This window comes from Oryzias latipes, chromosome 1 (assembly GCF_053564925.1).
Source record: "Oryzias latipes strain Hd-rR chromosome 1, Olatipes_Hd-rR_3.1".
In the NCBI taxonomy this organism is placed as follows: domain Eukaryota; kingdom Metazoa; phylum Chordata; class Actinopteri; order Beloniformes; family Adrianichthyidae; genus Oryzias; species Oryzias latipes.
The window spans coordinates 2,583,695-2,610,826 of NC_136237.1; the positions used below are offsets into that span (position 1 = coordinate 2,583,695).

General features: G+C 44.1%; 1 protein-coding gene across 2 annotated transcripts in view; it reads left to right on the top strand.

Annotated features, from left to right (window-relative positions):
* The first annotated feature begins 11,060 nt into the window (after positions 1-11,060).
* The window catches only part of grk4 (G protein-coupled receptor kinase 4), a 67,970-nt gene continuing 51,898 nt past the window's right edge, over positions 11,061-27,132 (top strand). Inside the window, exon 1 of one of the 2 annotated variants that reach the window (XM_011480712.4) lies at positions 11,061-11,414. In XM_011480712.4, coding sequence (XP_011479014.1) covers positions 11,363-11,414 — 52 coding nt within the window. In that variant the 5' untranslated portion in view covers positions 11,061-11,362. The remainder of the gene's footprint in view (positions 11,415-27,132) is intronic. The other variant, XM_004066309.5, reaches the window with a different exon arrangement.

Genomic DNA, 27,132 nt, shown 5'->3' on the forward strand with positions numbered 1-27,132 from the left:
AAAAGTCTGTTTCTTCTATTTCATTATTAGTAATATTAAATGGACATTTGATGCATTTTCTTATAATTCAGTCTTTGTATTCCAACATTTAAGTTGTTACATTACAAAATTACAAAAGAACTTTATTAAACAAACACAAGAAATAACTATTAGAGCTCATGTATTACAGTCTAAAAGGTAATTGTTGAAAGCAGCAAGAACACAAGGTTAAAAACAGCACCAAGCAAAGAGACATTTGAATGAAATGAGGTTCTAAAATGACATCCCAAAGGTTTGGACCAACTTTAATGGGACAAATAAGTTGAAGGTAGAAGTGTTACATGTAGGCTGCAGTTTACAGGTTGTTTAAGGATTTAAATCTAGGTGGTAAAACTGAAAAGTTGCCCCATTAAGACGTGTTGTTCTCACATCAACTGTTCTCAGACTCTGAGCCGACTTTCATCCAAAAAGCAAAACTAAAACTTTGAATTAATATATAATATTGTTTTACCAAAAAAAAACTATGATTAATTTCTTTTGCCCTCCCTGAAGTATAATCTGAGCCTGAATCAAGTTATGTTGTTGCTGAAATGGCATTCTTTAAAAAGAACAATAAAAGACTTGTCATAAATCAAAAATAACGTCTATAAAACAACAACTCTATCTCATGGAATCTTGACCCTCTGTAAAATATCTACAGACCTTCTCAAATGTCTTTTTAAACTGGATTCTAGGTGCTAAAATAAAGTTGCTAAAATAAAATCAGACGGCAACTTCAGCTTAGTTCATGTACTTAATATACTTAAGGAAATACTAAAAAAAGCTCTGCGATGAGTCATGCCTGTACATTTTGGCATTTTCCGGCCATGTAGGTGACGGACGGACGGACGGACGGACAGATAGATCTTGAGTTCAAAGATATCATGAGCAAGTGTTGGGTCATGTCATTGTAAAAATTCTGTTTACTCTTTTTAAATCATAATGATAACAGATGCTTCTCAGATGGCCCTGTTCACACGTTGACACATCCCAGTTCTTAACATTTCCTCCTTGTGCATCAGTACCAGTTTCAAGTCTCTTGTGGTCGTTGTGGAGGAGGTTCTTTCTGTTCTTCTTGGCAGAAAACCTCCAGTTCCTTTAAATTCTTGCTTGAATGGCCCGTTTCAGATCTCCCCAGAGCGGCTCAATAATGTTGAGGTCAGAAGACGGCGACAGCCACTCTAGAACAGTCACCTAATTCTGCTGGAACCAAGGACAGCTGGACTTGCTCTTGTGTTTTGGATCCTTGTCATGTTTCCATGATCCTTGTCATCCAAGTGTGTCTCAAGTTTCCTGTGCTCTCACAGCGCACACATCCCCAAACCATCAGCCATCCACTTCCGTGTTTCACAGTAGGAATGGTGTTCTTTTCATCCCGTCCTCTCCAAATGTTTATGATTGTGGCCAAAAGGTTCAGTCTTGGTCTCATCACTCCAAATGACTTTGGTCCAGATGTTTGGGGGCGTGTTTCTGGACGGTTTGGCGTTTTGGAAGAGAGTCATTTTGTGGCATCCGCGTAAAAAAAGTCTTTCTTCTGGCAACTCGACCATGCAGCCCTTTTTTTTCAGGTTCCTCCTTGTTCTACATCTGGAAAAACATCCACTCCACAGTGTTTCAGAGTCCTGGTTCACAGCTGACGTTCTTTGTGAGTTTTTCTTTGCATTCTGGCAGAAATGTTTGTGACTGTGGTTTGGTTTCAACAGAACGCCTCACTTTCTACTTTCTTGATCCAAGTCTGAACTCTGCTGACCGGTCTCCTCAGTTCCTTGGTGTCTTCTTCTATCCCTCTTCTGTTTTGTACAGGTCAGTTACCTTTTCCGGTAGATTTTTTGACAGCTCTTTAGCTTTCTACATGCCTCGGGATCCAGAAATGTCAGTGCAGTGCTTCATGAAGGCTGTAAGGGTCTGTTGGGAGACCTTTTGTGCACACACATTAATTATAGATAGACGAGTCACAGGTGAGGGTGGTTACCTTTACCTGTCATTCAAACCCTTTTGGATCAGCTCCTGCGGATGTTTTCAGAACAAAGTCATCAGAGGATGGCAACTTTTGAACAGGGTAATTGGGGAAGTTTCTGTTGTTATTAGGATTGAAACTGAATTTTTTGATTAGAAATGGTTTCAGCCAAACACTAACTCTTAGTGGAAAATATGTTTTTGTCTTATCCTTCATATTCTATGAAAAATAAACAACTAAATCTACGCTCAGCATATTAGAAGCAGACATTATTGGGGACTTGAAGCGTTTATTTGTAGTTTTTGTTTTTTAAGACTTCCTGGTATTAAAAGATTAAAAAATTAATTTAAAAACAGTATAAATAAATAAATCTTAAGGTTTTACTCAGTGCTTGGAAATTGAATGTAATTGAATGTTATCCATCAATTGAAAATCTCAGAAAAGATTTCCAAATCTGAAAATGTGTGATTATTTAGTCAATACTCTTGGATAAACATTTATCTGCCTAATCATATGTTTACTGTATTGTCATTTCGTGTTGGTGTATTTTCGCCACAAGATGGAGGCACTGTCTGAGCTTCAGGCTCTGTCAAACGTCTCTGTTCAGGAAGCTCCAAATGAGAAATTCTGATCAATTAAAAGTCTCCGTTTAAGTCTCTTTATCACTCTCACCCGTGCTTTACCAAGTAGCCGGACAAGAAACGGGTCGCTGATTCAGCTCTTTGACTCGTGTTCAGGAGGAACTGAAGGAAAACTCTGACGTTTGAGTCCCCTTAAAACCAAATCCCCGAGGGTCTGTTCCAGACCCCTCCTCCTGACGTGAAATAGACAAATCTTAGTCCTTTGAAAAAAACAGGAAGCCAAATTCTGTGAGAAGTTTTGCCATTTCCACAAGTGGCATGGTCTCATGTGAAAGCCCAGTGGGGTGTGAGGAGGAGGAGGAGAGCAACATGAATCCCTTTGTACTATTGTTCCAGCACATGTCTCAGCTCCTCCCTCCCTCGTTGATTTGGCCTGGTAGCACTGAGACTTTCCTGTCGTTTCTTGAGCAGGAGCCCTCCAGGCGCTCCTCTTTCACAGTTTTTACCGTCTCTCTTTTCCAGTCTGACTTGATCATGTTCTGTTTTGTTATTCAAGTCTGATCTGTGAGCAAACAATGAGCCTGCTGAGGAGAATGATCAGTGTCGTTTCTACATAAAATAGAAAACCTGTAAAAAAAAGGAATCCCAAAAAGATCAGATTTTTAGATAAATCACCACGGTGCAGCGAAGAAGTGGCTCTTTCTAAATGGCATCCATGTTCCCTGATGGATTACACTCCAAATTGTGCAACTAGAGGTCGCTTTATGTTCAAAAGGAGCAAAAAAATGTTTTGGAAACACAAATATAGGAAGGTAAAAACCTTCACAATGCAAAATGAAAATGGTGAGAGGCAAAAAGATGTTTGGAAAATAAACTTGCTTTGAAAAATGTATTATGGATGGTGAATGGGAAGTATTTGTACACATAGTAAGCATCATAGCCAAGTGCGAGTTATGTCTAATGGCGGGGGGGGGGGGGGGGGTGTAGATATTACCCTTTGTATGCCAAACACAACTGACTCAACGTCTACATCAAAGTCCCACTCTGATCATCGTCTGATCTATTTCCAAAGCGTTCCCAATGCTTTTTAAATTCTGATGATCCGCTTTTAGCCAAAATCTAAAAACCTGTGTCGTTTTCTAGGACATAGCTTCTGCAGAGCGGCAGGAGTTCATTAGAAATTCACCTCTGAGGTGTCCCTTATGGCAAAAAGTAAGTGTACAGTACTGCATGTATACTCAATCTGTACAAAGAGTGAGGCAGTTTACTTCAGGTTTAAATTTTATAATAACAATAATCTGTTTATTTCAAAGGGGGCAGTGCAATAAAAAACATAATTAAACTTGGTTAAAAAAGCCAGAATTAGTCAAAGGTTAGTTTTTATCTGTAGTACCCCGGACAAGGCATAAAAAAACACACATATGTAAACAATAAAATACCAATAGTTTCTGTACAAATAGTTGCGGTTGTGAGTGGCTGAGAGTGGGAAAAAGTAGTCCCGCCCACAATTTGAAATGTTCCCATTTAGACTGAAGAAGTATACTTCCTGCTCCACACGTACATGGTCTATAGTAGAGCTGCGATCTTTTTACTTATGTGTACTTTAAATGTACCATTTGCTAAGCGGTGGGCCTGCTGAGAGCTCGGACCAGGGAACTTGTGGCACATTCAGCGTATTTTCTACGTCACAAATGCAATCTTTTTTAAACGGCATTTTTTCTTCTGCTCCTGATTCACAACAATTTAAACGAAGAATTACTAAGAAATTGCATTTTAAACTTAATTTTCTTTAAATGTGTCTGCCGTCATTAGAAAAACGCCACAGGAACATGTTAAAAACAACCAAAAACACAATTTTTATCCGACTGGATGTTCAAAGAAACTGGATGTGATGACTCTTGGAGCTTCGTGCATTTGTTTGTGTTTGAAACCCAAACTGATCCTGTTGTGACCACAGTAGGACAGACATCACTGTGTGTCAGATTAGGCTGGTTAAGAGGAGGACCGGCTCATGGAAGAAACCAGGGTTTGATTCCCAGGGGGCGCGAAGAGCTTCATCCAGTGTGGTTCCTCAGGCAAGACTCTTCACGCTACTACCTATGTGGCCACAAGGGGGTCTGCATCCCCCTGTGCTGGTCCCCAACCCAGATACAGTACAGGGTTGTGTCAAGAAGAGCATCCGGCATAAAAATCTCTGTCAAACCACCTGTGTGAATCTTGGAAAGCTGATTAGCTGTGGCGTCCCCTGACTGGGTGAACAGGAGTTCTTTGCCTATAAGGAAAAGCAGGTATCATGGATTCTCCTGTAGTCCTCCAGTCCCCCCTCACCTTCTCTGCTTTCCTGATTGAACCCAGCTGTTGGCACTCACCTCATCAACCTGCCTGCTTTACTTAAGAGGAACCTTCACCAGCATTCATTGCCAGTTTGTTGCCCTCTATGGTGCAGTACCTGGTCTCATGTTTATGCTAGGTTTCCAAGTATTTTCTTGTTCCTCGTTTACCCAAGTCATCAAGTGTTCCTCCTTGTCTACAGGACTATCAACCACAAGTGCCAACCTGGGTCTTCTCTCAAGCTCGCTCCATCGGGTTCCGCCTGAACGCCAAACCCCACCAAAACCCACGCCACAAATCCTCACCAGGCAGTCAGCTCATCACTACCAAAGTTCCACCTCCACTGCCTCACTCCCGCTCAAGGGAGATTGCACTCACCCTCTGGTCCTCGCTCCATCTCCTTCGGATCTCTCGTCTCATCATCCCTGGACAATAAAACGTCCTGTATATCCATTCCTATTTGCGTGATCTTTCCGTGTTCCAGCATCTGGGTCTGTTTTGTCATCGCAGATCATGACAGCAGGCCCAGATTTAGCCAGTGCCACTATAGGGTGGACGTAGACTATCAGGGGGGGGCAGGCTCCTAAAATGCGTTGACAACCATCCTATCATATCAGTGAATCTATCCACATGTCTGTCTTCTCCTTTGATCCATTTGTCCTATCAGTTTTATGTTGAATGCACTACCCTCTGCATTTACCGGGCTTGGGACCGCTACTATCAGGGTACTGGTTTGTGTTCTGTGGCTGTAAACAACATGGTGCCCAGACATGATTAGCCGGAACCGGAAGGACAGACGTGGAAGTTCACGTCGGGAGGGTCCAAAGAGACAAACTTAACTGGCGACCCTAACATTTCTTTAGTTCCCGTTTTTAAGCTTTTAAAGTTTAACACGATAGGTGTTTGTCAAAGCTGTGACTCCTTAAGCGGTTATCGTTAACCAGCTGATCGGCATACCAACACAAAGCTGCTTTTCTCTGCGACAAAATATGCCAATTCGTGTTGATGGCGTGATAAGTTATAGTTGAAGGAACGCAAACCTTGGAGCTAAAGCTCCGGTGTAACAGTTTTACGAATCTCAACACTTTTGCTGGTATTCTTCTGGAGAGGAATAAAACGATGCCCTGTTTTAAGCTCGATTTGCACCATAGACCATTCACATTAAAAATGTTTTAAAGGTGCTACAACACTTTATGTTGGATTTTCTTTTTTGTGTGTATTTTTTATTTTTATTTATGGAAGTGATTGCACTGAATTGAAAATAAAACTGGCGATCTTTAATTTTATCCTTAAAATTTTGTTGTAATATTTTTGAGAACTACAAACTAACTTACCTTATCTGCTCTTGAAACTATAGGATGAGCTGCACATCATGGTTGAAAGGTTTAATTGTTGTAGTCTTAAAAACAATTACAGCACATTTTGAAAAAGTAGAGTGAATTCTAAAAAAACATAGTAAAATTGAGATAAAGTAATAGTAAAAAAATAAATAAAAAATCAGTGAAATGTTAAAAACTTATTGTGAGATAAAAATTAAATTTAAATTAAATTAAAATTTAAATACAATTATTCTGAAATAAAAAGATATTATTGTGAAATTTTAAAAAGTTATGTGAAATAAAAAAAAACTTTCAAAAATCAGAAAAAGATCCTAGCAAAGTTGACAAAGTTGAGCACACTGCTTTCCTGGCTGGGCTGGGGCGGCGCTCTCTTTCCCTCTGCGCCTCCCTGCTCTCTGGCTCTGGGGGCCTCGCGGCGGTCCTGCTGGCCCTGGCCTGGGTGGCGGTCTTGGTCGCCCGGGGGGCGGTTGTTCCCTGCCTGTTCCCGTGTGGCGTTGGGGGAATTCCGGCTGCCGCTGCTGCTGCGGCGGGGGTATGGGTGTGGGGGTGGCTGGGCGCTCCTCCTCCTTCTTTTCACATTCCACCATCCATTTTAGAAGAACATAAACACTCACCTGAGCACAGGTGTTAGCTCACCTTTGCACTAATAGTTTGCATGATTGAATGAATGAAAGATTTCACACTAGTTGGTTTAAAGGCATAGGTATGCGTTCGTGAACACTATCTGTTTTGTGTGCATGTTGACATGTGGACATTTTTGCGGCTAGCAGGTGTGTTGATAACATTTGAGTGTGTGTGAACAGGCCCCGCCCTTTTTGTACTACATTTGAACCGTACCGTAACGATAAACAACCAGTAAACCTGTCTGCTCTATGCTGCTTCATGGTCTTACCCCCCTTCCCCTCCTATTATCACCCTCCTACCCCCCCCTCTCTCTAACGTCCCTCTCTCTTCTTCCCCTCTTTCCTTTTCCGTCCGGTCCAACACCAAAGATTTTCAAACATGATTGAAATTAATAAATTTTGGCCTCAATTACAAAAGGGGTTTATTCAGACATACCTTTGGTTTGTCTGAAGATGAATAACCCCTCTTGTTAAAATAAAATATGTCCAACACAAGAGGCCCTCAGCTCTCATCTGTTTGCCTAGCTGTTGGACAGGACAAGTTAAAAAAGAGAAGAAAAAAAAAAAAAAAAGTTGAGCACACTCACAACGCAAGCATCCAGCAGGTCATCCACGGACCTGGCTGCTTAGTTCCCGACATGGTCGTCGAGATTTACTCACAGACAAAATAAATAAACTGTTTGTACTGGTCAATATTTGATACTTTCCCAACGTTTTTCTATGTAACAATTGGGAACGAAGAAAGTAGAAAGAACAGAACAGACTGGCGAAGAGAACGTAAACTAAACGGATCATGTTTGTGACACGGACACATGGCTATGGACGCGTTTCTGTAGCAGAACTAAAAATAAAAGTCAATACCAGAAATGCTTCCATAGTCTCTCATAAGTGTGTTCAGACATTCATTCTTCATGTTTGTGAGGGAGCATTCAAAAGTCCCTGAAAGACAGGGGGAAATTCTCACATGTCCTCATATAGATTAAATAATGAATAAAAACTGCCGGGATATAGCCAAGGGCCAGCAAGCCCCCCTCCCCCCCAAAAACCACAAACAAACACGATGGTCCACAATAATCCAAACTTCACTAAAGAAATTGTGGAAGTACGGAAGAGGATTAGAACCATGGAGAAAGAAAAGGGCATAGAAATTGTTTTCACAGAATTCTGACTTTAATCTCAGAATTCTGAGAAAAATGTCAGAATTTTCAATGAAATTTTTTTATCTGAAAAAGGAAGAGTGTTGCATTCGTTAAAAATAAATAAATAAATGGGTGATCGTCACTAGCTCAATTGATCTGCTCATGAAAACTACAAGATGAGCTGCAATTAAAAGTAGGAAAGCTGCCAGGTATGGAAGCGATTCTGTAGCATAATAAAAAATAAAAGTCAAAACCACAAATGCTTTTTCATTTTCAAAATGAAGCTGCATTTTTTGACTCAAAATTTAAATAAAAAAGCAATCCACCAAAATGGTTTTTCATTTTCTTCTTCAACACTGCTTATTCTGTCACTTAATTACAATGATAATGAAAATGGTATTTGACATTTCTTTTTTTAAAAGTTCTCTGGTAAATGTGTAGCAAAATTCATTTAGAAATGTCTAATTTGACAATTTAAATGGATTATTAACAGAAATGCTTTTTTATTTTCAAAATGTAACTGCATCAAATGACAATGAAATTAAAAGGAAAAATCAATACTTCAAAATGCTTTTTCATTTCTACTTAAAAACAGCTTATTCTGTGTCATAATTATAATGAAAATGCAAAGAGAGGATTGCATTTTCATTTTAACATCCACCCTGCGAACATTGTCGTAATATTCAATTCGAAAAAGCATTTCCAGAGGGGAGGCGGGGCGATGATGTCAGTGCTTCTCTGTCTGTCCGGCTGCTAACAGACAGACATGCTAGGAGCAGTGTAGCTTTGTGTTAGCGGCATAATCATAACAGTAATAAAGCACATTTAGAAGGTAGTCTCCTGCAGCTTTGCGCTGATTTTGTTGTTCGATGACAGCTGGAGTCCCATCAACAGCTATGGCAGATTTCACAATGCTAAACGTTTGCTGGTTGGACCAACAGGCACTCAGCGCAAAGCTGAGTGCCTGTTGGTTCAACTATCTTCTAAGGCTACGTTCACACTGCAGGCTGAAACGACCCAATTCCGAATTTTTTGCCCCTAAGCGGCCCAATTCCGATCTTTTCATGACAGTCTGAATGACACAGATCCGATCTTTTCAATTGCGACCCAGGCCCCGTGGGTTTGCCGGCCTGATTCCGAATTGTAGCCGTTCTTTTCAATTGCGACCGCCGTCTGACCGGCCAGGCGACTTGATTCCGAACTGTACGTCATCGACACGCAACAAACGTCATCATTTTGCGTTAAAGTAGGCAGGAACGAGAACGTAAACATCAACCATGGTGGACGATGCTGCTGAGATCAGTCAGTGGAAGGGAAGCGAGATCCCCGATTGGATTAATATTTGGGCTGATCGCTCTTTTCAGGCAAAACTCCAGGGCTCTTATTGCAACTGGGCGGTTTTTGAAAAAATTTCCAGATAAATGGCAGAGCGTGGTGTTGAACCTTTCCCGCGATAACTTTTTTTTCTTTCTCCCCTTTGACCGTGCTCAAGCGCGGGGGACCCGAGGCGATCCTCCTCCTCCTCCCTGTTCTGATCCTTAGATTTTCCAGAACGGGTTAATAAAGAGTCCATAGCATTTATTTTGGGGGAAACCTTCTTTTATTACCGTCCTCCGTAACACACAACATGAATGCGCGCACACACTGCCCCCCCCCCCCTATTCTCTATCGCGGCACGCGCTTGCACACACGCGGGCGAGCGGCTCCAACACATACACATTTCCATTCCACAACAGTGGGTACAGACGATCCAGACTCCATTGCCTTCTTAAAATGAGAAGATTGTAATTGTGCTGCTCCTTCGTGAAAATAAATTTAATATTACAAAAAGAGCTCCGCTTTTGACAACACTGTTGTTGACATCTGCTCCGCAAACAAGTGACGTCGTTCACCGTTGAGTATTCTTCTGGCTTCTGCGCATGCGGGTCTCGTTTGGGTCGTCTCACGGTCACACTGGAGATCACAAAAGTTCGGATTTACTTGGAAATGTGAACGGTCTAGCAAACAATTCGGATTTTTTCAAAAAATCCGAATTGAGCATTAAGCCCTGCAGTGTGAACGTAGCCTTAATGTGCTTTTATTGTTGTGATTATTAAAAAGGGCCTGCTCGCTCATATTTTTTTAAATCCGTGCGGTCAGTGCTTTTTTCTTCCCTGCAAGGAGAACCCGAAAGACTAGATTAGCATTATGCTAGTATGTGCTTAAACATTAGCCGTGGAGGTACTTAAAACTCCGAACGGGCAATGAAAATATGTGGGAATTACATCATCCTTTATTTTGTTCTGGACACCACTGGAAACACAAATTGATATGATGGTTTCTCCGATCGTAGCAGCACATCCGCCTTCGGCGATTGGGAGCTTCGAGCCGCGGGGCTTAGCGCTCCGCTATGCGAAGGTGGCTGCCGGTCCGAAGATAAAAGCTTGTCGGGGGTTTCGACGAACCGCAGTGCGTCCGCAGAAGGTGGAAATGCTGCTACGTAGTCTTGAGAAGCTGTGTACAATCATCAGAATTTCACAACCGTCACAAAGCCGTCTTCCCTGCCGCTAACACAAAGCTACACTGCTCCTAGCATGTCTGTCTATTAGCAGCCGGACACGCAGAGAAAGCACTGACGTCATCGCCCCGCCTCCCCTCTGGAAATGCTTATTCGAATTGAATATTGCGACAATGTTCGCAGGGTGGATGTTAAAACGAAAATGCAATACTCTCTTTGCATTTTCATTATAATTATGACACAGAATAAGCTGTTTTTAAGTAGAAATGAAAAAGCATTTACCAGAGAACTTTTTAAAAAAGAAATGTCAAATACCATTTTCATTATCATTGTAATTAAGTGACAGAATAAGCAATTATGAAGATGAAAAAGAAAAAGCATTTTGGTGGATTGCTTTTTCATTTTAATTTTGAGTCAAAAAATGCAGCTTTTGAAAATGAAAAAGCATTTGTGGTTTTGACTTTTATTTTTAATTATGCTACCGAATCGCTTCCATACAATACCTGTTCAGCTGCAATGCTTTTAAATGGATTCCTCCTACTCTTTCTGGGAGCAGCAGCAGGAGGAGGAGGAGGAAGAGGAGGAGAAAGAGGAGGAGGAGGAGGAGGAGGGAACCGAAGCAGGAAGGAAGGCAGCCAGAGAGGGGAGGAAGGGAGTGCATGCTAATAAGCTCCGTCGTAGTCCTATCGTTGTGGTAAAGGTAGGGTTTGACCAAATATCCTGGAATGGAGAGGAGCGCCGGCGGCTGTTGAACGTTGTAGAATGCGCCAGAGCCGCGCTTGCGCCGCGCGCCCGCAGCTCCACGGTTGACCGGCTGCACCGTCTTTTTGCGCGGACTGAAATGCATCGAGCCTGCCCGGGATTCTCGTTCTGACCATGGAGATTGAAAATATCGTGGCCAACACGGTTCTCCTCAAGGCGAGGGAAGGTAAGTCCGTTTGAACCCCCCCAGCTGCCCCCCCCCCTCCCCCTCGGGCTGTCGGTGTCCCATCCCTGCGCAGCGCTTTGTCTTCCTCTGCGGATGAAATCGCAGGTCTGTGGTGGTGGAGGAGGCACGCGCTCGTTTTCAGGCTGGTTCCGTGAGGCCCAGAAGGCTGGAGATGAACGGCAGAGAGAGAGGGAGAAAAAAAGCCCAGACGCGCGCGCGGCGGGTTGGCGCTGTTCTCGGCGATGACACAACGAATGTTTAAAGGGTGCGGGGGAAACATGGCTGCAGAGCGCCGCTCCGACTGGCTGTGACGCAGGGCGAGCCGTGCCGTGCCGCGCCGCGCCGCAGCTCATGAGGGGGGAGCAGAATCATGTCATGATGAGGACGGGGATCAGCCCCGGCTGTGCGCGCCGCCGCGGCAGCCGCTCACCTGGAAGTGCGTCTGTTTTCCTGAAGGAGCTGATCCGGGGAAGACTCGCAGCCGCACTGCATTAGGGGTTCTGCTGATTCGGATCCAAAGAGATGAAGACGTTTCCCTGATGGTCTGGCGCGCGCGGCAGAGCGGCCTTGTGTGCGCTCAGGCCTCAGCATCATCAGGGCCTGGCTGCCAAGTTTACAGGAAAAAGAGACAAACAAATGTGGATAAGCAACGCCCCGGCCTTAGGAAAGGTTAAATATTTATCATTGCAATAGATAAGTCCAAACATCCTACTGCTGCTGACAACCCAAACCTCTGACACACTCCACTCTGAGTCTGGACAGTCCCAGCTGAGTGGGCTCTTTCCTCACTGTGGGCCTTTCCCAGAAACACAAAACAGTGTGGCCTTTTCTGAAGCAGAGTTAAGTGGGTCTGAGGAAACGGGACGGTAAACCGGTAGCGGCCGTTCTTCCTGAAAGGTCATTGAAGAGGCTGCTTTACAACACATTGATGGGATCGACCGCCTCCGATCAAATCCGGCTTTTAATCGGTTCCACACTTCCATGGCTTATGAAACCAGAAAGTGTTTAAGGTCATGAGGAAAAGATAACTCTGCAGTGAAGTAGACGGGAGTGCATGAAACTCGGTGGGAGCTCCACTAGGCTCCGTCCTCAGACTTCTTTTTAATTGAGTGTTTGCCAGAGACCGTTGATTGAGATGGACACAGATGCCGCCCATAGAAAATGCCTTGCCTCTGGTTCTGGCCAACTCAGTAGCCATTTGTCCCGCGATAGGGGTGCCGCCATTGGGGGCCAGTCGACGGTGATTGGTCCAAGTCGATCTGAGTCGACGTTTCTATGGCAACCGCTGTCGCCAATCAGGAGCGAGCTTGTTCAAAGTCCACACCTTTTCCCCTAAAAGCGTCTCAGGAGTATCTGTCAATCAAACGTTTGAGGTGGGGGCCTGCAGGCACCACATGGTTTTACAGAGGCACCTGATTGGCCCGTTTATGACTTGAATAACTTGTGGCACAGCGAAAATATCATGAAAAAATGAGGATTATCAAGATCATGGCTTGGCTTAGCTTCTTGGAACCACTTCCTGTTTGGAACACCAGGAGGGAGGAGCCACTCAGCCCATTTCTTTATATATTTAACACGATAGGTGTTTATATTCTTTATATATATAAGGCCATAGCCTTAATGCTTGAAATACGTTTACACAAACAAACAAGTTTTCGTGTGTCCACAGCAGCTTTCAGTCACCGTCAAAGAAATCCATGAACCCAAATGCAAAATCCCAAACAAACAGAGGAAAATGAATGTAACCTTCAAACGACAAGAGTGAACATGGAAAAGTTTCAGTCTGAGAACCCTGAAATCTAAGTCAAAGACGATGTGGAGAACATTTGGATAGCAAGTATGTCAGTCTAACAATGATATTTTAGGATGGACCATGTTACCGTTTGTAAATCATTTCTCTAGAGGTCTGCTCCTCAGAGGGACATGCTATCCTTCCTCTCAATTATCATGGCCTTTAGAAGAACCACTATGGTCCCTGAACCCTTTGTTTTTTTGGCTACGGACCAATGTACTGTCAGAAAAGAGCCGGTCTGTTTGAGGCCGAAGTTGGTGTTACATTTCTTTTAACTTCCAGTTTCTGAAAAATCTACTTTTTAAAATGGAAACGACTTCAGATGGGCCAAGAATAAGTCATGGACGGATATGTTGGAGAAAATCTGCTAGTTTTCCAAAATAAAAGTTCCTTCAGAATCAGAAATGAAACATAACGGAAACAATCAAAGTTATTGCATGTGGGTTTTGTTTGGTTTTGTTCTTGGTCTGCATCCTGGTACCAAGTGTTGGGTCCGTGGCTCAGGGTGTAGGGACCGCTGCTCTAATGCACCAGTGGGAACCTGTTACATTTGGTTACCAAGCATCCCAATGTGAGTTCTTCCCTGATGAAAACATGTCAAGATGTGAGGTGTGGTAAAAATGTGGTTCTGTAGCATTCAGGTTCAGCTTTCCAGAAGCACTGGTTCTGTTTCTGAAGTACAGTCCTGTGGTTTTCTGATTTATCGTCTCTGATAAGCTTGAATTTGTCTTTTTTACTGTTTTCTTCTGTGTTGGACACACTTTCCCTTTGGTCTGTTTGGCGTCTTTTCATACGTCGTGGACGCAGGCACCGCCTGTAACATGCATCTGCAGAGACCCTCCCTGCTGATGCTCCACATTCTAATGAAGAGTGCATTTCATTTGCAGACAAACGCCACTGTGAAATGGATTACCTGCAGCAGAAGTGAATCAATTTCTCAGAGGCGCTCAGTCTTTACAGGGCTTCAGGTTTTCCTTTGTCCGACCACTTCAAACTGCTGGGCAGGATGTTGCACAGAGGTTCGATACCTTCCCCAGTGCCACCTTTTCTCACCACAGGCCCCTAAAAGCTGGGGTTGAGGCAGATGCCTGTCTGCAGAGGATGGGAAGAGCCTGCTGTTGTATGGTTTACACGGACATTGGTTTGATATTCGGCGTTGGGAGATTTTCTGACAGTTTTTGAGTTTTCCACATGCTGGATACAGCCGCCGCAGGCTTCATGTGAAAGCTCAGAGCTGCTAAAAGAGCCAGTTTCACACTGAAAGTGTGTTTTCAGTTTCTCCCTAAATGAACTAACTCTGATCACTTAGAAAGCTGATAAAGACTCCTTTAAGGTAGAAACCCAACAATAAGACTCTTAATCTAAACGAAGACGGGCTTTCAAAGGGTTTACTCCACCTTTTTTAGAACATACTAAAGACTAATTCTGGGGATTAGCGGTCTCATATTCAGGAGTGTCTGTGTAAACACCCTAATGCTCAACAGAACACAATGGTGTCAGCACAGGCAGGATACTTGAGGGCGATTAAAGTCTGCTTCTTTAAGGCCGTGTCGCACAGACAGCCGCTACATACATTTTGCGTATTTTCCATGTATGAAAATGTCAGTCTTTCGTGATGCATGCGTGATATATTCATTAGTGTTTCTTGTGTTTGTCATTTCGTCGATGTGCGCAGATGTCCGTCGAAGGTTTTCGCCGGTTGAGAATGACTTAATTTAAGCGTATTTTACGTAGTTTATACGTAGGCCTGCACAATATATCGCGAATTGGCTCTTTTATGTTAGATATTCGCCTCCTATGTAGACGAGGGTCATTTGGTCATTTGTGTATATACCCCAAGTTATATCGTTATCGCAATATTGATCACTTAGATCGCGAGTTTTCCTCGTATTGTGCAGCCCTATTTATACGCAATTATTAGGAAAATCTCATGCAACCGAGATGCATACACACATTTGTGTCTTTCCGTGCCATTCCACGGATGTCTAATGGACTTTTCCCGCATGAACCACGGACGTATAACTTTTATATCGCGTATACGGCGCACATACCCTATATAAATCGTGTAATTGACGCGTGAATCACTAATGAATTGCATGTAAACAGCACAATAATCACACACGGTTCATGTTCTACATGGATCTTCGTGTTCTTTGCGTGGTTTATTCCTACTTCTACTTTTGAACGTGGTTCATTCATGAAAAAAACACATCTTTTCTTAATTTTTCCATATATAGTCACCTATGACCAATTTCCATCCAGTATGCACCAATATGTAGTGGGTGTGTGGCTCTGCCTTTAACAAATTTATTATAAAATACAATAAAATCTGTAGCTGCATTTCTATTGACTGGGAATTGCACAAATTGTATAAATTCGCCTAATGGAAAGAATGAAAAGCACGCCGCTCCACGGAAGGAAGACGTCTTCTTTGATAGATGATGAGCGCTAGCCCCGTGGCAGGAAACTGAATGGATCTGCTGTCAAAGTATTGCTCACATCCGTCACCGTGTTTCTGAATGACTTATGGCGTCAGTGTTTGTTTGTAGAATTAGGATTTAACGGAAACAGCGTAACTATGAAGCCGTTTTTGTTGTTGACATTTTTAGAATTGTGATCAACTTTTAAGCACACGTGTGAAATGGAAACACAGCTGTTAATATTCCAAAGACTGAGTGAGAAAAATTGCCTTTCCTATTAAAACCTGTTGTCTTGAAGTTGAGTCATGGTAACTGGACTTCACATCTTCATTCTTGAAACGTTTCAAGAATGCTGATCGTAGTGATAGAACCTTCTGGTGCTTCATGCTGAATTGGCCAAAGGATAGAAGAAATGACTAATATAGCTGCAGAATATGTCGAGTTTATTTGTAGAAACTGAATTGGCTGCAGAAAATCTGAAATTGTTGTTGGAAAATCAGGATCCTGGTGTAAAATGATTCAACTTTTCTGATCACAACTAACACTGTTTGGACAAAGGCTACATTACCTAAATGCTATGCAATATCTATACAAATATAAGAAAAGTGGCAAATGAGGATAAGACTTGAGAGTTGAATAAATACTGTCATCTTAAACAAATTTATTAAAAATAAAAGAGCCGAAGGAGCCAAACATTTGGTCCAAATGTTTTAAAAACCGTCCTGAAGAGGAGCTCAAGCAGGGGTCCACGGCCATCGGTGGGTGAACGGGACTGTGGCTGCAAAGCGCTTTGGGCCTTCGAGGAAGGTAGGAAAACGCCATGCAAGCATACGCCATTTACCATATGTTCAATCAGCGTTTATTCATCTGTTGATTTGGAACCCCATCAGCTTCCACAGAGTGGTCGCCAGTCTTCCTGGGGTCCCGAAGCATAAAATACAGAGGTTTTACAAATTTCACAACAACCTAAAATGATTTCACAAAATTCACAAACTATTTCATCATATTTCCCTGAAAAGCTTCACATGTTAGAATAGGTTAAAACAAATTCATTTTTGTACCATCATACCAAAAACACACACCAGCATATCAAGAACACATACATTCCAAAACAACAAATCATACAAATTGGTAATTATTGTAAGTAGTCCGTGTTTTATCTTAGTTTTAAAATCTTTTTGAAACGATATTTGGGATATTCTTTCTTCTCAAACAATTCTTGAAAAAGGGACAGTCCAATCGCCAGAGCTGACCTGACGAGTTTGATATTGATGGTGTTTACACTCTTTTCAGTCGTGGTTGAAGAACTGTCCGTCTCAGGCCATCGATTCATTCAACGGCTGATCTTAAACTGGCCGCTGCCTCGCCTGTGTCCGGCTGAAGAAGTCTTATAGGAAGTGGTTAGAGAGGGCTCAGAGTGTCACCTAAACTCAGAGAAGTCTTAGTCATATTCGCTATCTGCAGTGCAGCATCTGTAACACCTTCGTGTTTGTTTTCCAACTAGCTTCTGTCAGGAAATGAGTCACCTCAGGTGTCAATGCAGCTGCTTTTTGCATCTGACCATCTATAGTGTAGGAGTTGACTCCAACTGATCCATTTTCAAACTGTGATCTTTTAATTTAATTATGTTGTTATTTTTTATGTTAATTATGTTGTTTTTAGTCAAGAATCCCCAAACCTGGTTCATTTTCTAGGACATAGTTTCTGGAGAGCGGCAGGAGTTCCTCACAGACTCACCTCTGAGTGGTTCTGTTGGCCCAGAACAACCTTTCCTCCCGTCATCTGATTAGACACTTTCCCGCTAGCTTACAGCCTCTCTGGTGTGAGGGGTTGTAGGCTGTATCTAGAAGTTCTGTTAACTTTTTTACCAAAGCCCCCCAAGGTCAGAAAAGAACCCAACACTGGAGAGCAGTCTCTGTAGCCGACAGAGAGGCGCGCTGTTGGTTTGCGTCTCCCAAGTCCAACTGGGTTTTGCTTGGTTGCGATGTGGCGCGTTTAGTCTTTGAACAGATTCATGCTGGCTGCAGGTTCGGTTCTTGTTTGATCCACACCAGATGGTTGGTTGGCAGATGTGAAAGCTCATCTGAACTCGGGTCTGCTTGAGGGTTTCAAGGCCGTGTCCCACAGCCACTAACGTACATTTTGTGCATATTGGTCACATGTGAATATAAGTGGAAGAAGTGAGAAAGGTTTGGGTTTACGTGCAATTTTCACTGATGTTAAAACAACGGAAGAAGTACGAACAAATAAACCACGTAAATCAACGTTTAAACACAAATAACGTAAAAGCCAAATGTGGCCCAGAATTTGTGCGTCGATTACGTCATTCAAACGGGATGTGTGCGCCGTACACGTCATATAAAAGTACATGCGTGAAAAGTCGGTTCGGCATACGTGGAATGGTCGTAGAATGCCACAAATTTGCGTAGGGATCTTGCAAAAATCACGCACAATTTCATGTGATGCATGTTATTATTGCCAATAATCTACACAAAATATGCGCAAACTGCGTAATTCTTAACTAAACAAAATTTTGAACAGCTCAAAACCGAATTCACGTAAAGACCCGCCGTCCGAAACCCTCGGTGGAGATCTGCGCACATTGACGAACGCAAGAAACGCGTGTGAATGACGTTGATCACACATGGAATTTCATACATGGAAAAAGACCAAAATGTGTGTAGAGGCTGTGTGACACGGTCCTCACCTGAAAAGGAACTCTGGTTTGGTTCTCCTCCAATCACTATGGGATTTCTTGGGTTATTGGATTCTGTGACGTTTAGTCAGCTAACGTCTCAAGTCCCCTCCGATCATCTTTGGATCCGTTTTTAAAGCATTCCAGGTGGTCTTTGAACTACGATGATGCTGTTTTACCCTAAATATAGTTTCCACTGAGCAGCAGGAGTTTCTTACAAATTCACCTCTGACTGGTGGGCGGGACCGTTGGCACAGGGCATCCCCACCCCCCATTCCCCTTTCCGTTGCTGAGAGCTTTCTGTTTAGGAGGAGCAGGGAGTTTGTGGCCCATCCAGCTTATTTTCTACATCACAAATGCACTTTTTTTTAACTGAATTTTTTTCCATCTGCCCCTCGATTCACAACGACTTCAATAAGGATGTACTCAGAAATGCTATTTTAATTTTATTTTTCTTAATGTATGTCCTAAATCATCAGAATAAATGCCACAGAAACACAATTTTCGTCAAAGTGGGCCTTTGGCGTTTGCTTGTACAGCGCTTTTCTACCGGCCTCGAAGGCCCAAAGCGCCTGGAGGAAGAGCGATGACGCCTTCAAGCCGTTTCCGTGTTCGATCCAAACCCAAACCGCGCTGCTGTGCGGTTGTCACAGGTTAGCATGGTGACACATTTCCCTCAAAGACGATGGGCGTCTCACATATTGCTGCTTTAAATGAAGGTTGTGGTTCGTTTGACTTGATGAGGGTGAAATGTTGTTGCCTGTAAACACTTTGGAGCTGCTGAGCTGGCAGAGCGGCGGAGTCACGGAGAAGCAGATGGCGCGTTGCTCCGAAGAAGAACTCACTTGAATGAATATACATATGCGTGTCCGTGTCTGTATTGTAAAGTCTATAGGTGTAAAAGGCTGTTTCCCAGCTTGTTTGAACACAGTTTTTCAAATGTTGGTATCAGGTTATGAAAATGCTTTTTCTTTCTTTTTTTAAACCTTTGTTCCCTTTGTTTTCTTCATTCTCAGTTCTGAAACAAAAATCAGAAACTTGGAGACACAAAAAAGTAAATTCTACACCTAATATCAACCTTTATGGTCAACAGTGAAGAGCAGATGGACAACCCCAGAATACTGAGGCCGTGCAGCGCGTGGACTACAGAACCACGGCTTTCAGGGTTTTCCGCTGACAGCAGTGTGTCTGGACCATTTCACCCAGCCTCAGACTGCAGAGGCATCTACTGCCGCCGTTTGGGGTCGAAAGGGCGAGCCATCTCCTGGGCCAGCTGTTGAACACACTTTTGAACAATTCTGCCTCCATTTCCCAGAATTCCACAGCCAAAGCTGGCACGCTTTACACCAGGGCTGTCATAATCCAGGCCTCGGGGGCCAGTGTCCTACATCTTTTCCAACCAAGCTGCCGTTGAAGCTCCTTATTGGCTAAAAACACACCTGATCCAGGTCATCAGCGGCAGATGAAGCTGGATTTCTGCGTCGGCCTTCGAGGTCTGGAGTTTGGCCTCTCTGCTTTAGACCATTGACTGTATAGACATTCTGGAGTGAGTGAGTGTGACATCAGCCATAGGAAATGGTTTACGTCTGGCTTGAACCAAATGAAGTCAACTTGGTCGCCATTTTTTTCCGCAATACAGATGCCGCCATGTTTGAGCGAGAAATCGTGAGGCAGCAGTGATTGGTCTGAGTCATTGTTTCTATGGCAACCACTCTCATCCATCAGAAGTCAGCTTGTTTGAAGTCCACACTCCTCCCACTTGAAAGTGGGCTACACAGAATCTGTTGATGAAAATGTTTTTAACGTTGGGAGGGGCCAACAGGTTCCCCCTACTGTCAGACCTAGAATGGCTCTTCTGACCAATATAATGACCGAATAACAGCTCTTTGTTTCTCTATTGAAGTCTGTCGGCCTCCTGGAACCAGTGGTTACTTCCTGTTTGGAATGCTGGAGGGGAGGGGCCACTCAGTCCAGTTTTTATTTCTACCAGCCGTTATTGCTCTCAGGAGCATCAGAAAACCATTGCATGCTTGGAATCAGCTGATAAATCCACTTTTACTGGTTCTGTTGTTGACATCAACATTTCTCTGTTGACACCTTTTAGTCCAGCTTTCATTAAAGTCAACGTTTTTTAAAACTCTCTGCTAGGATCAAACATGTATTTGTTCCAAGTTTCTATTTGCCGTGCACAAGTTTGGTTCCGTGCACGAGGAGTTTGCTACATGTGAGGTTTCTGCCGCTTGCCCGGCGGGAAAAGCGACTGAAGGTTTCAAAACCTCCAAACGTATCTTTGCCACCAAATTTCTTTTCAGAGAGGCTTTTCCGATCCGTCTTCTAACCCTGTGCATGGTCACGTGGTTGCTGGAGCCTATCCTAGCTGCTGAAGGCAGCCAGAACATGTCACCTTGTGCTCGGGGTTTGTTGCTCCATCATTGGTGTCTGTTGGTTTTCAGTTTTGGGAGGTCATTGTGGTTTTCTCTTGAAGCCAGCCAGGTTTACCCTGCTTGAGGTGTTTGCACCTTTTCCACAGAAAACGTCATCGACAAATGACGAACGCAAGACTTATGAATTACGTGTAACATGCGCGTCTCACGAATGGCCGACATTCCCTGTGTCCCACACATCTGCAGGATCCGTTGCTCTGATTTAGGGAAGCCGATCACCTCAGAAATGTGGTTCTGGTCTGTAGTTTGGTTCTCACTGCAACACTTTGACACGGCAGGACTTTGCTGGGCTGTGTTGACAGACGGGCGGCTGACTTTCACAGGCCTCTAAACTTGCTGTGGCTGTTTAGTTGTGGTTTAGGTGTAGTTTCTCACATGTGCTTGACGTCAAAGGGGAGCGTCCGTTTCTGCTCAGAATACAGCCTGGGAATCAGGATTTTAAATGAGGCAGGAGGAGCATGTACGAACACGCACGTCACTGTTCTCTGCTTTGGGGTTTTTCTTTTCTTTTTTTTTTAATCGTTTTGGCGGAATGCGGTCAGACTTACTTTCACATAGCCAGGGTGCTTGAATCCCGGAATTCTTCAGCAGAAATGAGTCCCTGACGTGAGCTTGAGCAGGTGTGCCGCGGACGCACCTCTGCTGCTGGGGCGGCTCACCTCCAGCGAGCTCTCCGCCTCTGAAATGGCGGGAGAGCGGCGAGCGTTTTTCTTTCCTGTGACGTGGGCCGGCGGAGCTTTATTAGTTTAGCGGTTGTAGCTGGGCAAACACTTGTTGTCATCACTCTGGGGTGTTTCCTCCAGCTGAGGCTCATAAAACACACCACTTTGTGAGTTCCCCTTCATGTGGGACTCCTTCTTGCATTCATTACGTCCACAACTGGGGGGGGGGGGGGGGGGGGGGGGGGGGGCGATGTGGCGTGCTGCGATGGGAGCTGGAAGCTGGGTGGCTGCTGGGATCTTCAGCATGAAGAGGCTGCCCTATTAAATGTTTACTGGGAGCTCCGCCCACGAGCAGCTGTTGGTAACGTTGACTTCACGGTTCCGTAGATCCTGTGGTCCCCAGAGCTGCAGTTTCTTTCTTCTTTTTTTTTTTTGCGTGTGCCCTTGGGGGGCTGGTGGCTGCCCTGCCTTCACTCTGACCCGACGCGGTGTCGTATCAAAGATGATTGTCAAGGCGTGAAAAGGTCGAGGTGTTCCACGCTCAAGGGCTCGGCGGCAGAGAGGCCGCCTTTGTTTCTTCCCGCTCCGTCAGCCCCGGCCTGAACTTCACCCCTCATTCCTGATGTTGCTGCAGATAAGTGCTGGCTCTTCCTGTTTGTTCCTCTCAGATTCACGGAGTCTTGCTTAAGTTTAGTCTCTCCATGTTCTCTCCCAGCCCCCCCGAATCCCCCAAGACGCTGTGAAAACAAGGGTCACTTTTCAAGCCTGTCTGGGCTGCTATTCATCATTTAGTTCCCCATGCCTCTGTTTGGTGCAGCGATTCATGTATTGTTCCTCTTTCCCCTCCTGGGGAGTGGGAGTGCTTCCAGATTCCAGTTGGCTCATCCGTGCTCCTGTACCTGACCGTTTACCTCGTCTTTGCTCCTCCTCCTACACCTGGCTGTGGATCCTGTCTCCAGCTCGACTCGCGCCCCCAGCCGCCCCCCCAACTTTATCCGCATGAAGATCATTTGCTGGATTTTAAGTAGTTGTAGAGTTAGATAAGTAAATTCTTCTCTACGAGTTCTGATACATCGCCTGTCCGTCCTGGGGGAGGATCCCTCCTTCATATGGACACCCCTGACGTTTCTTCGTTTTTTCCAGAATCCGTTTTTTTAGGAGTTTATCCTTACCACGAAGGGGGGGTCTAAGGGCAGGGATGCCAGTTTAGTTTAGTCTGTTAGTTTAGTTAAAGTTGATATTGATGGTGTTTACACTCTTTTCAGTCGTGGTTGAAGAACTGTCCGTCTGGCAGGAAAAGCGTCTCAGGCCAAGTTAAAGTTTTAGTATTATCCTATTGAATTCTATGCATTTATGATCCTTTTTGAATGAACGTTCCCCTTTCAATTACCGGTACGAAGCCCATTGAGACGACTGTTGTTGTGAATTTGGGCTTTACACATAAAATAGAATTGAAGTCAACTGGATATCTGGAGGGCAGAGGTTGGGAAAGGTCTCACAAAACCCCCCAGCATGCCTCTGGAATGAGCAAGAGCACATGTTTACGTGGAGGGAGTGTGTGTGCTCAGGCCAAAGGCAAGCGGCATGTCCCGCTTAGTGCAAGACCCCCCGGCTCTGCGTCCTCGCTCGAAATGTGGAAATGTTGTTGGGTTTTTGCACGTGACTCCCGCTTTCCTAGTCTGTCTCTGAAAGAGCTAATGAAGGCGTGACAGACGGCGAGGAGGAGACGGACGTTGGGGAAGTGCAGCAGGAGGGAGGCGAGGATTAGGCGAGCGCAGGGCCGCCTGGTTTCCCCTTCCTCCCGCTCAGCTGATGTGCGTCTCAGTGAAAACATGAAGACGGGACTGCCTTCAGCAAACACGGCGCCCTGTCTTTCAGGAGGCAACACGGATACCGGCAGCCAATGTTTTCCTTATCAGGGGCCGCAGCAGCCAATCACAGACGGGGACCACGGGCAGAGCGTTCAGCCATCACCGCCATGCGTCCACCGCAGGAGACCCGGCGGCACGGACAGCCACAGCCGCTCGATTTTCCTCCAGGGAGAGTCGGGAAACTTTTCCGATGGCTGTGAAGAAAAATGCAGGGACAGAAGGAAGCCGGATCTCCAGCCGACACTGCTATTGGTCACCAAGGATAGAAATGTGCCATAAAATGCGGTTAAACCAACGATAAAAAAACAGATAATGTCGTCCCACCCCTCCAATTCTGTGCCAAAAGTAGGAAAAGGTCAGAAGGTCAGAGGGTAAAGCTTCTCGACCGTCTGGGGGATAAAAACCAACACAAACACAGTGAAAGCAGTCCAGAAATAAGTTATAGAACAATATGCCTGCGGGTCTCTGGTTCCGGGTCATCTCTCACAAAAGGAAATGATGCCAGCCGCAAATAAAAGCCCGATTTGGACAGGAGGATTGTTTGGTGCCTGAAACCAGTTTCAGGGCATAAGACGGAGGGGCGGAGCCCCGAGGAGGGAGACCGAGCGGCAGATTGTCCTTTGAGTTGTTCTTATGTTCTGAAAGGTTTGTTAGGTTTTCAAAGAATAGGACTTCTTTGCTGAAGCTTCCCTGCAGCTTTCTGATGATCTGATAAGATGTGAGAGCAGGTCAGCGCCGTGTCATCAGTCCGACATCTGACTTACACATCATTATTTTTATTGGAGAACTGGAAACGCCAAGAATCAGACAGTAAAAGTGCAATTACAGCGGCCTCAAAGAGAAACATTCTTTTACACACCCACTCGGATGAAAATGTTTTTAACATGTTCTTGTGGCTTTTTCTAAAGTATGGAGGACATACATGAAGACAATTAAACCCAAAACTGCATTTCTGAGGATTTTAGTGTTTCTTTTTACACCAACCGGGGCACGCATGTGAATGTATGCGTGTGTACAAATACATTTTCTGAGTAATTCATGACTAATTATCCCAACTTTGGTATATTTACATATATATTTCTGTTGTTCACCTTTTTGTAGTTTAATGCGTTTTATGTTTTCCTGTTTCTCTTTCTTTATTTTAGTATCTTCCTCCATTTTTTGCTGCTTATCTCATTCTACTATGTTTCAGCTGTTTTAATCATTCAACTATTCAAATGTTCATCTTTTTCCTGCTGTGACTTTTGCTCCTTCAAATCCTTGAACTTTTCCAGATATTCCAGGATTTCTGCCTCCATTGAAATAAATGGGGAATCCTTGGAGCACAAGCTCACTGGTTCGATACCCGTCTCTGGCATTTTTCACCAACATATCTTTTTTTGTTATTGTGCTGTTTTCACTTTATTTATGGTCAACTTTGATCATTTCTTGATTTAATTTTTTTTGGCCAATTATTAGCCTTTTGAAATTTTATTTTTGTTCTTGCATTTTCTTCTGGAAAGTCAGATCTTTCTAGTTTTTGTGTGTGATTACTTCACATGAACATCTTACAAATCCAAACTCGGAGGTGAATTTGTAATGAACTCCTGCCGCCCTGCAGGAACTATCTTCTAGAAAAAAACGACACATTTTTGGATTTTGGCTAAAAACGGCATCTGAACAATCAAAGATCGGAAGATGACCGGAGTGGGGCTTTGACCTTTTAGAAAGTAGGAACATTTCTTTACTTGGATTGCATTTACCAGTCGATTGCACAAATGTCAAAGTTTTGCATCAAGGCGGAAAGCCGACAGAATGATCCTTCGAACGGTTGAAGAGCTACAGTGGTGGAAGGAATGGAAACGCTGGAAAGCTCTGATGTGAAAGGGTAAATCCAACGACCAAACATCCAGCGTTCTGCCCCCCTCCCCCTTAGAGGGGCAGTTATAGCGTCTGGTGGACCTCAAATGATTTCCTGCCAGCGACGGCAGCCGCTCTGCTGAACGGAGAGGACGACTGCTGTTGCTAAGGATGGACACCAACGTCCCCACCTCCATCTCCAGACGGTTGCTCTAAAACGGCCGGTTCCTCCTTTTCTGGCACAAACCCCCCTGCCGACCAGAACCCCGGCCCGTTCTCAGTCTGTCCCGGTTCAGAAATGCATCTTCTGCCATCGTTCTGGGACTTTTCCACATCACAATCATTTGTCTGAGCGGATCTTCATGACCATGTTTTTCTTTTTTTACAATGTCGATAAAAATGATAAGTTGTTTCAAATTTTAGCCCAAGTTTAATTAGTGGTTTCGTCTTTTGTAGATTTCAGCAGAATCCTTCCGTTTGGGTCACCAGACCCTCGTGTCATTTCTGAACAGCGGCGCTGTGCACGTCCATGAAGCGTGGTATTATTAGATGGAGTGTCTGGAATCTGGGCCAAGCTTGGACATGTTTCATATACTTTGATAAAAAATATGCCGGAGACGGTTTCCCTCGGGTTCTGCAACATCTGCCGTGGCTCTGACGCAGACGTTGGGTTTGTTTTCCAACCTGACGGCTAACCCTTCCAGCTTTGTGCTCTTGAAGCAGCTCTGGATGTTTTCCTTTGGTCTCAGCTGTCGTTGCATGCTGGCTCCGCCGCCCTGCTGGGTCCCGAATGCAGGAACGGATGCCGTTTCAACGCATCGACTGAAGTTCTGTTGTTTCTGATGGTTGTCAGCCGGGTCACAGCACGGATCTGCGGGTCGGTGTAGTGCCCCACCCGAGCCTAATGCTTGACTTCTGCCGACTTGGCACAAAAAAAAGATGAGTGTCGAACCTCTTCTGTGGAGCCTTACTTTGCTGCATCTTCTGCACGTTTTGGTCCTGCGTCTCGATCAGCGGGATTTAAAGTTGCTTTAAGGTGGAAAACGCTGACAGACAACAGTTGTCTCTGTTTGGGAATCAAAGCTATCAAAAAAAGATGGGCCAACTTGAAAAAAATGGTTAAAAATGAACAAAAAAAGAAACTGATTCCCTGCGACAGCCAGCAACCCTATGACCCCAGAAAAGATTCAGCCAATTCTTAAAATGGATGGATAGAAATGGACTTCTTTTTTTTTTTGTCAGAGGGGAAAAGTTGAGTAACATTCATCCAGCCCTTGTTTTCTCGGCTTTTACCCCCCCCCCCCCCCCCTTTAATTTTTCTTTTATGTATTTTTTCTAAATTGCTAGTTTGAACACATTTAACTATCTCATCTGAAAGTAACTTAAGAAACAGGCTTCTTTGCTGGCTCTGCCAAAAAAAATAAAAATGAAAAATCGAAATAAGTTTCAGTTTCAGAAATTTAGATGTAAAAGTGCAAAAGCTGCAGTGGCTGAGTGGCGGCGAGGCGGTTGGATGCATCCAATCCAGTGACTGTATATGAGAACTGGACCGAGTTAGTGTGACGTTCGCCATGCTCTACTTCCTGTTCCAACGAAATGAATTCACAATACAGAAGCCCCCATGTTGGAGTATGACGTTTCATGGCTGCCATTAATTGAATGAGCGCAAAGATAACTGAGCAACTGTATTTATGAACTGTGAGAATCACTTTATTCGGTAAATGTACGCTTTAGTTAGCCCGTGACAGCTACTACGCAACTCAAAATACAGGAAGTGTGTATTAGCATGTGGCTAACAAATGCTAACAATGGAGCAGCATCTCTAAGGAATGAAAGTCCCGCCCTGCTGCATCGCCGGATTTGACATGAGGCATCTGATTGGTCAGTTTACAACTTGAATAACTTGCAGAAACAAATCAAAATAGAGGATTATCAAGAACGTGTTGATAAAAAGGTATGTGATCCAGAACGGTTCTTCTCACCAATAAAATGACT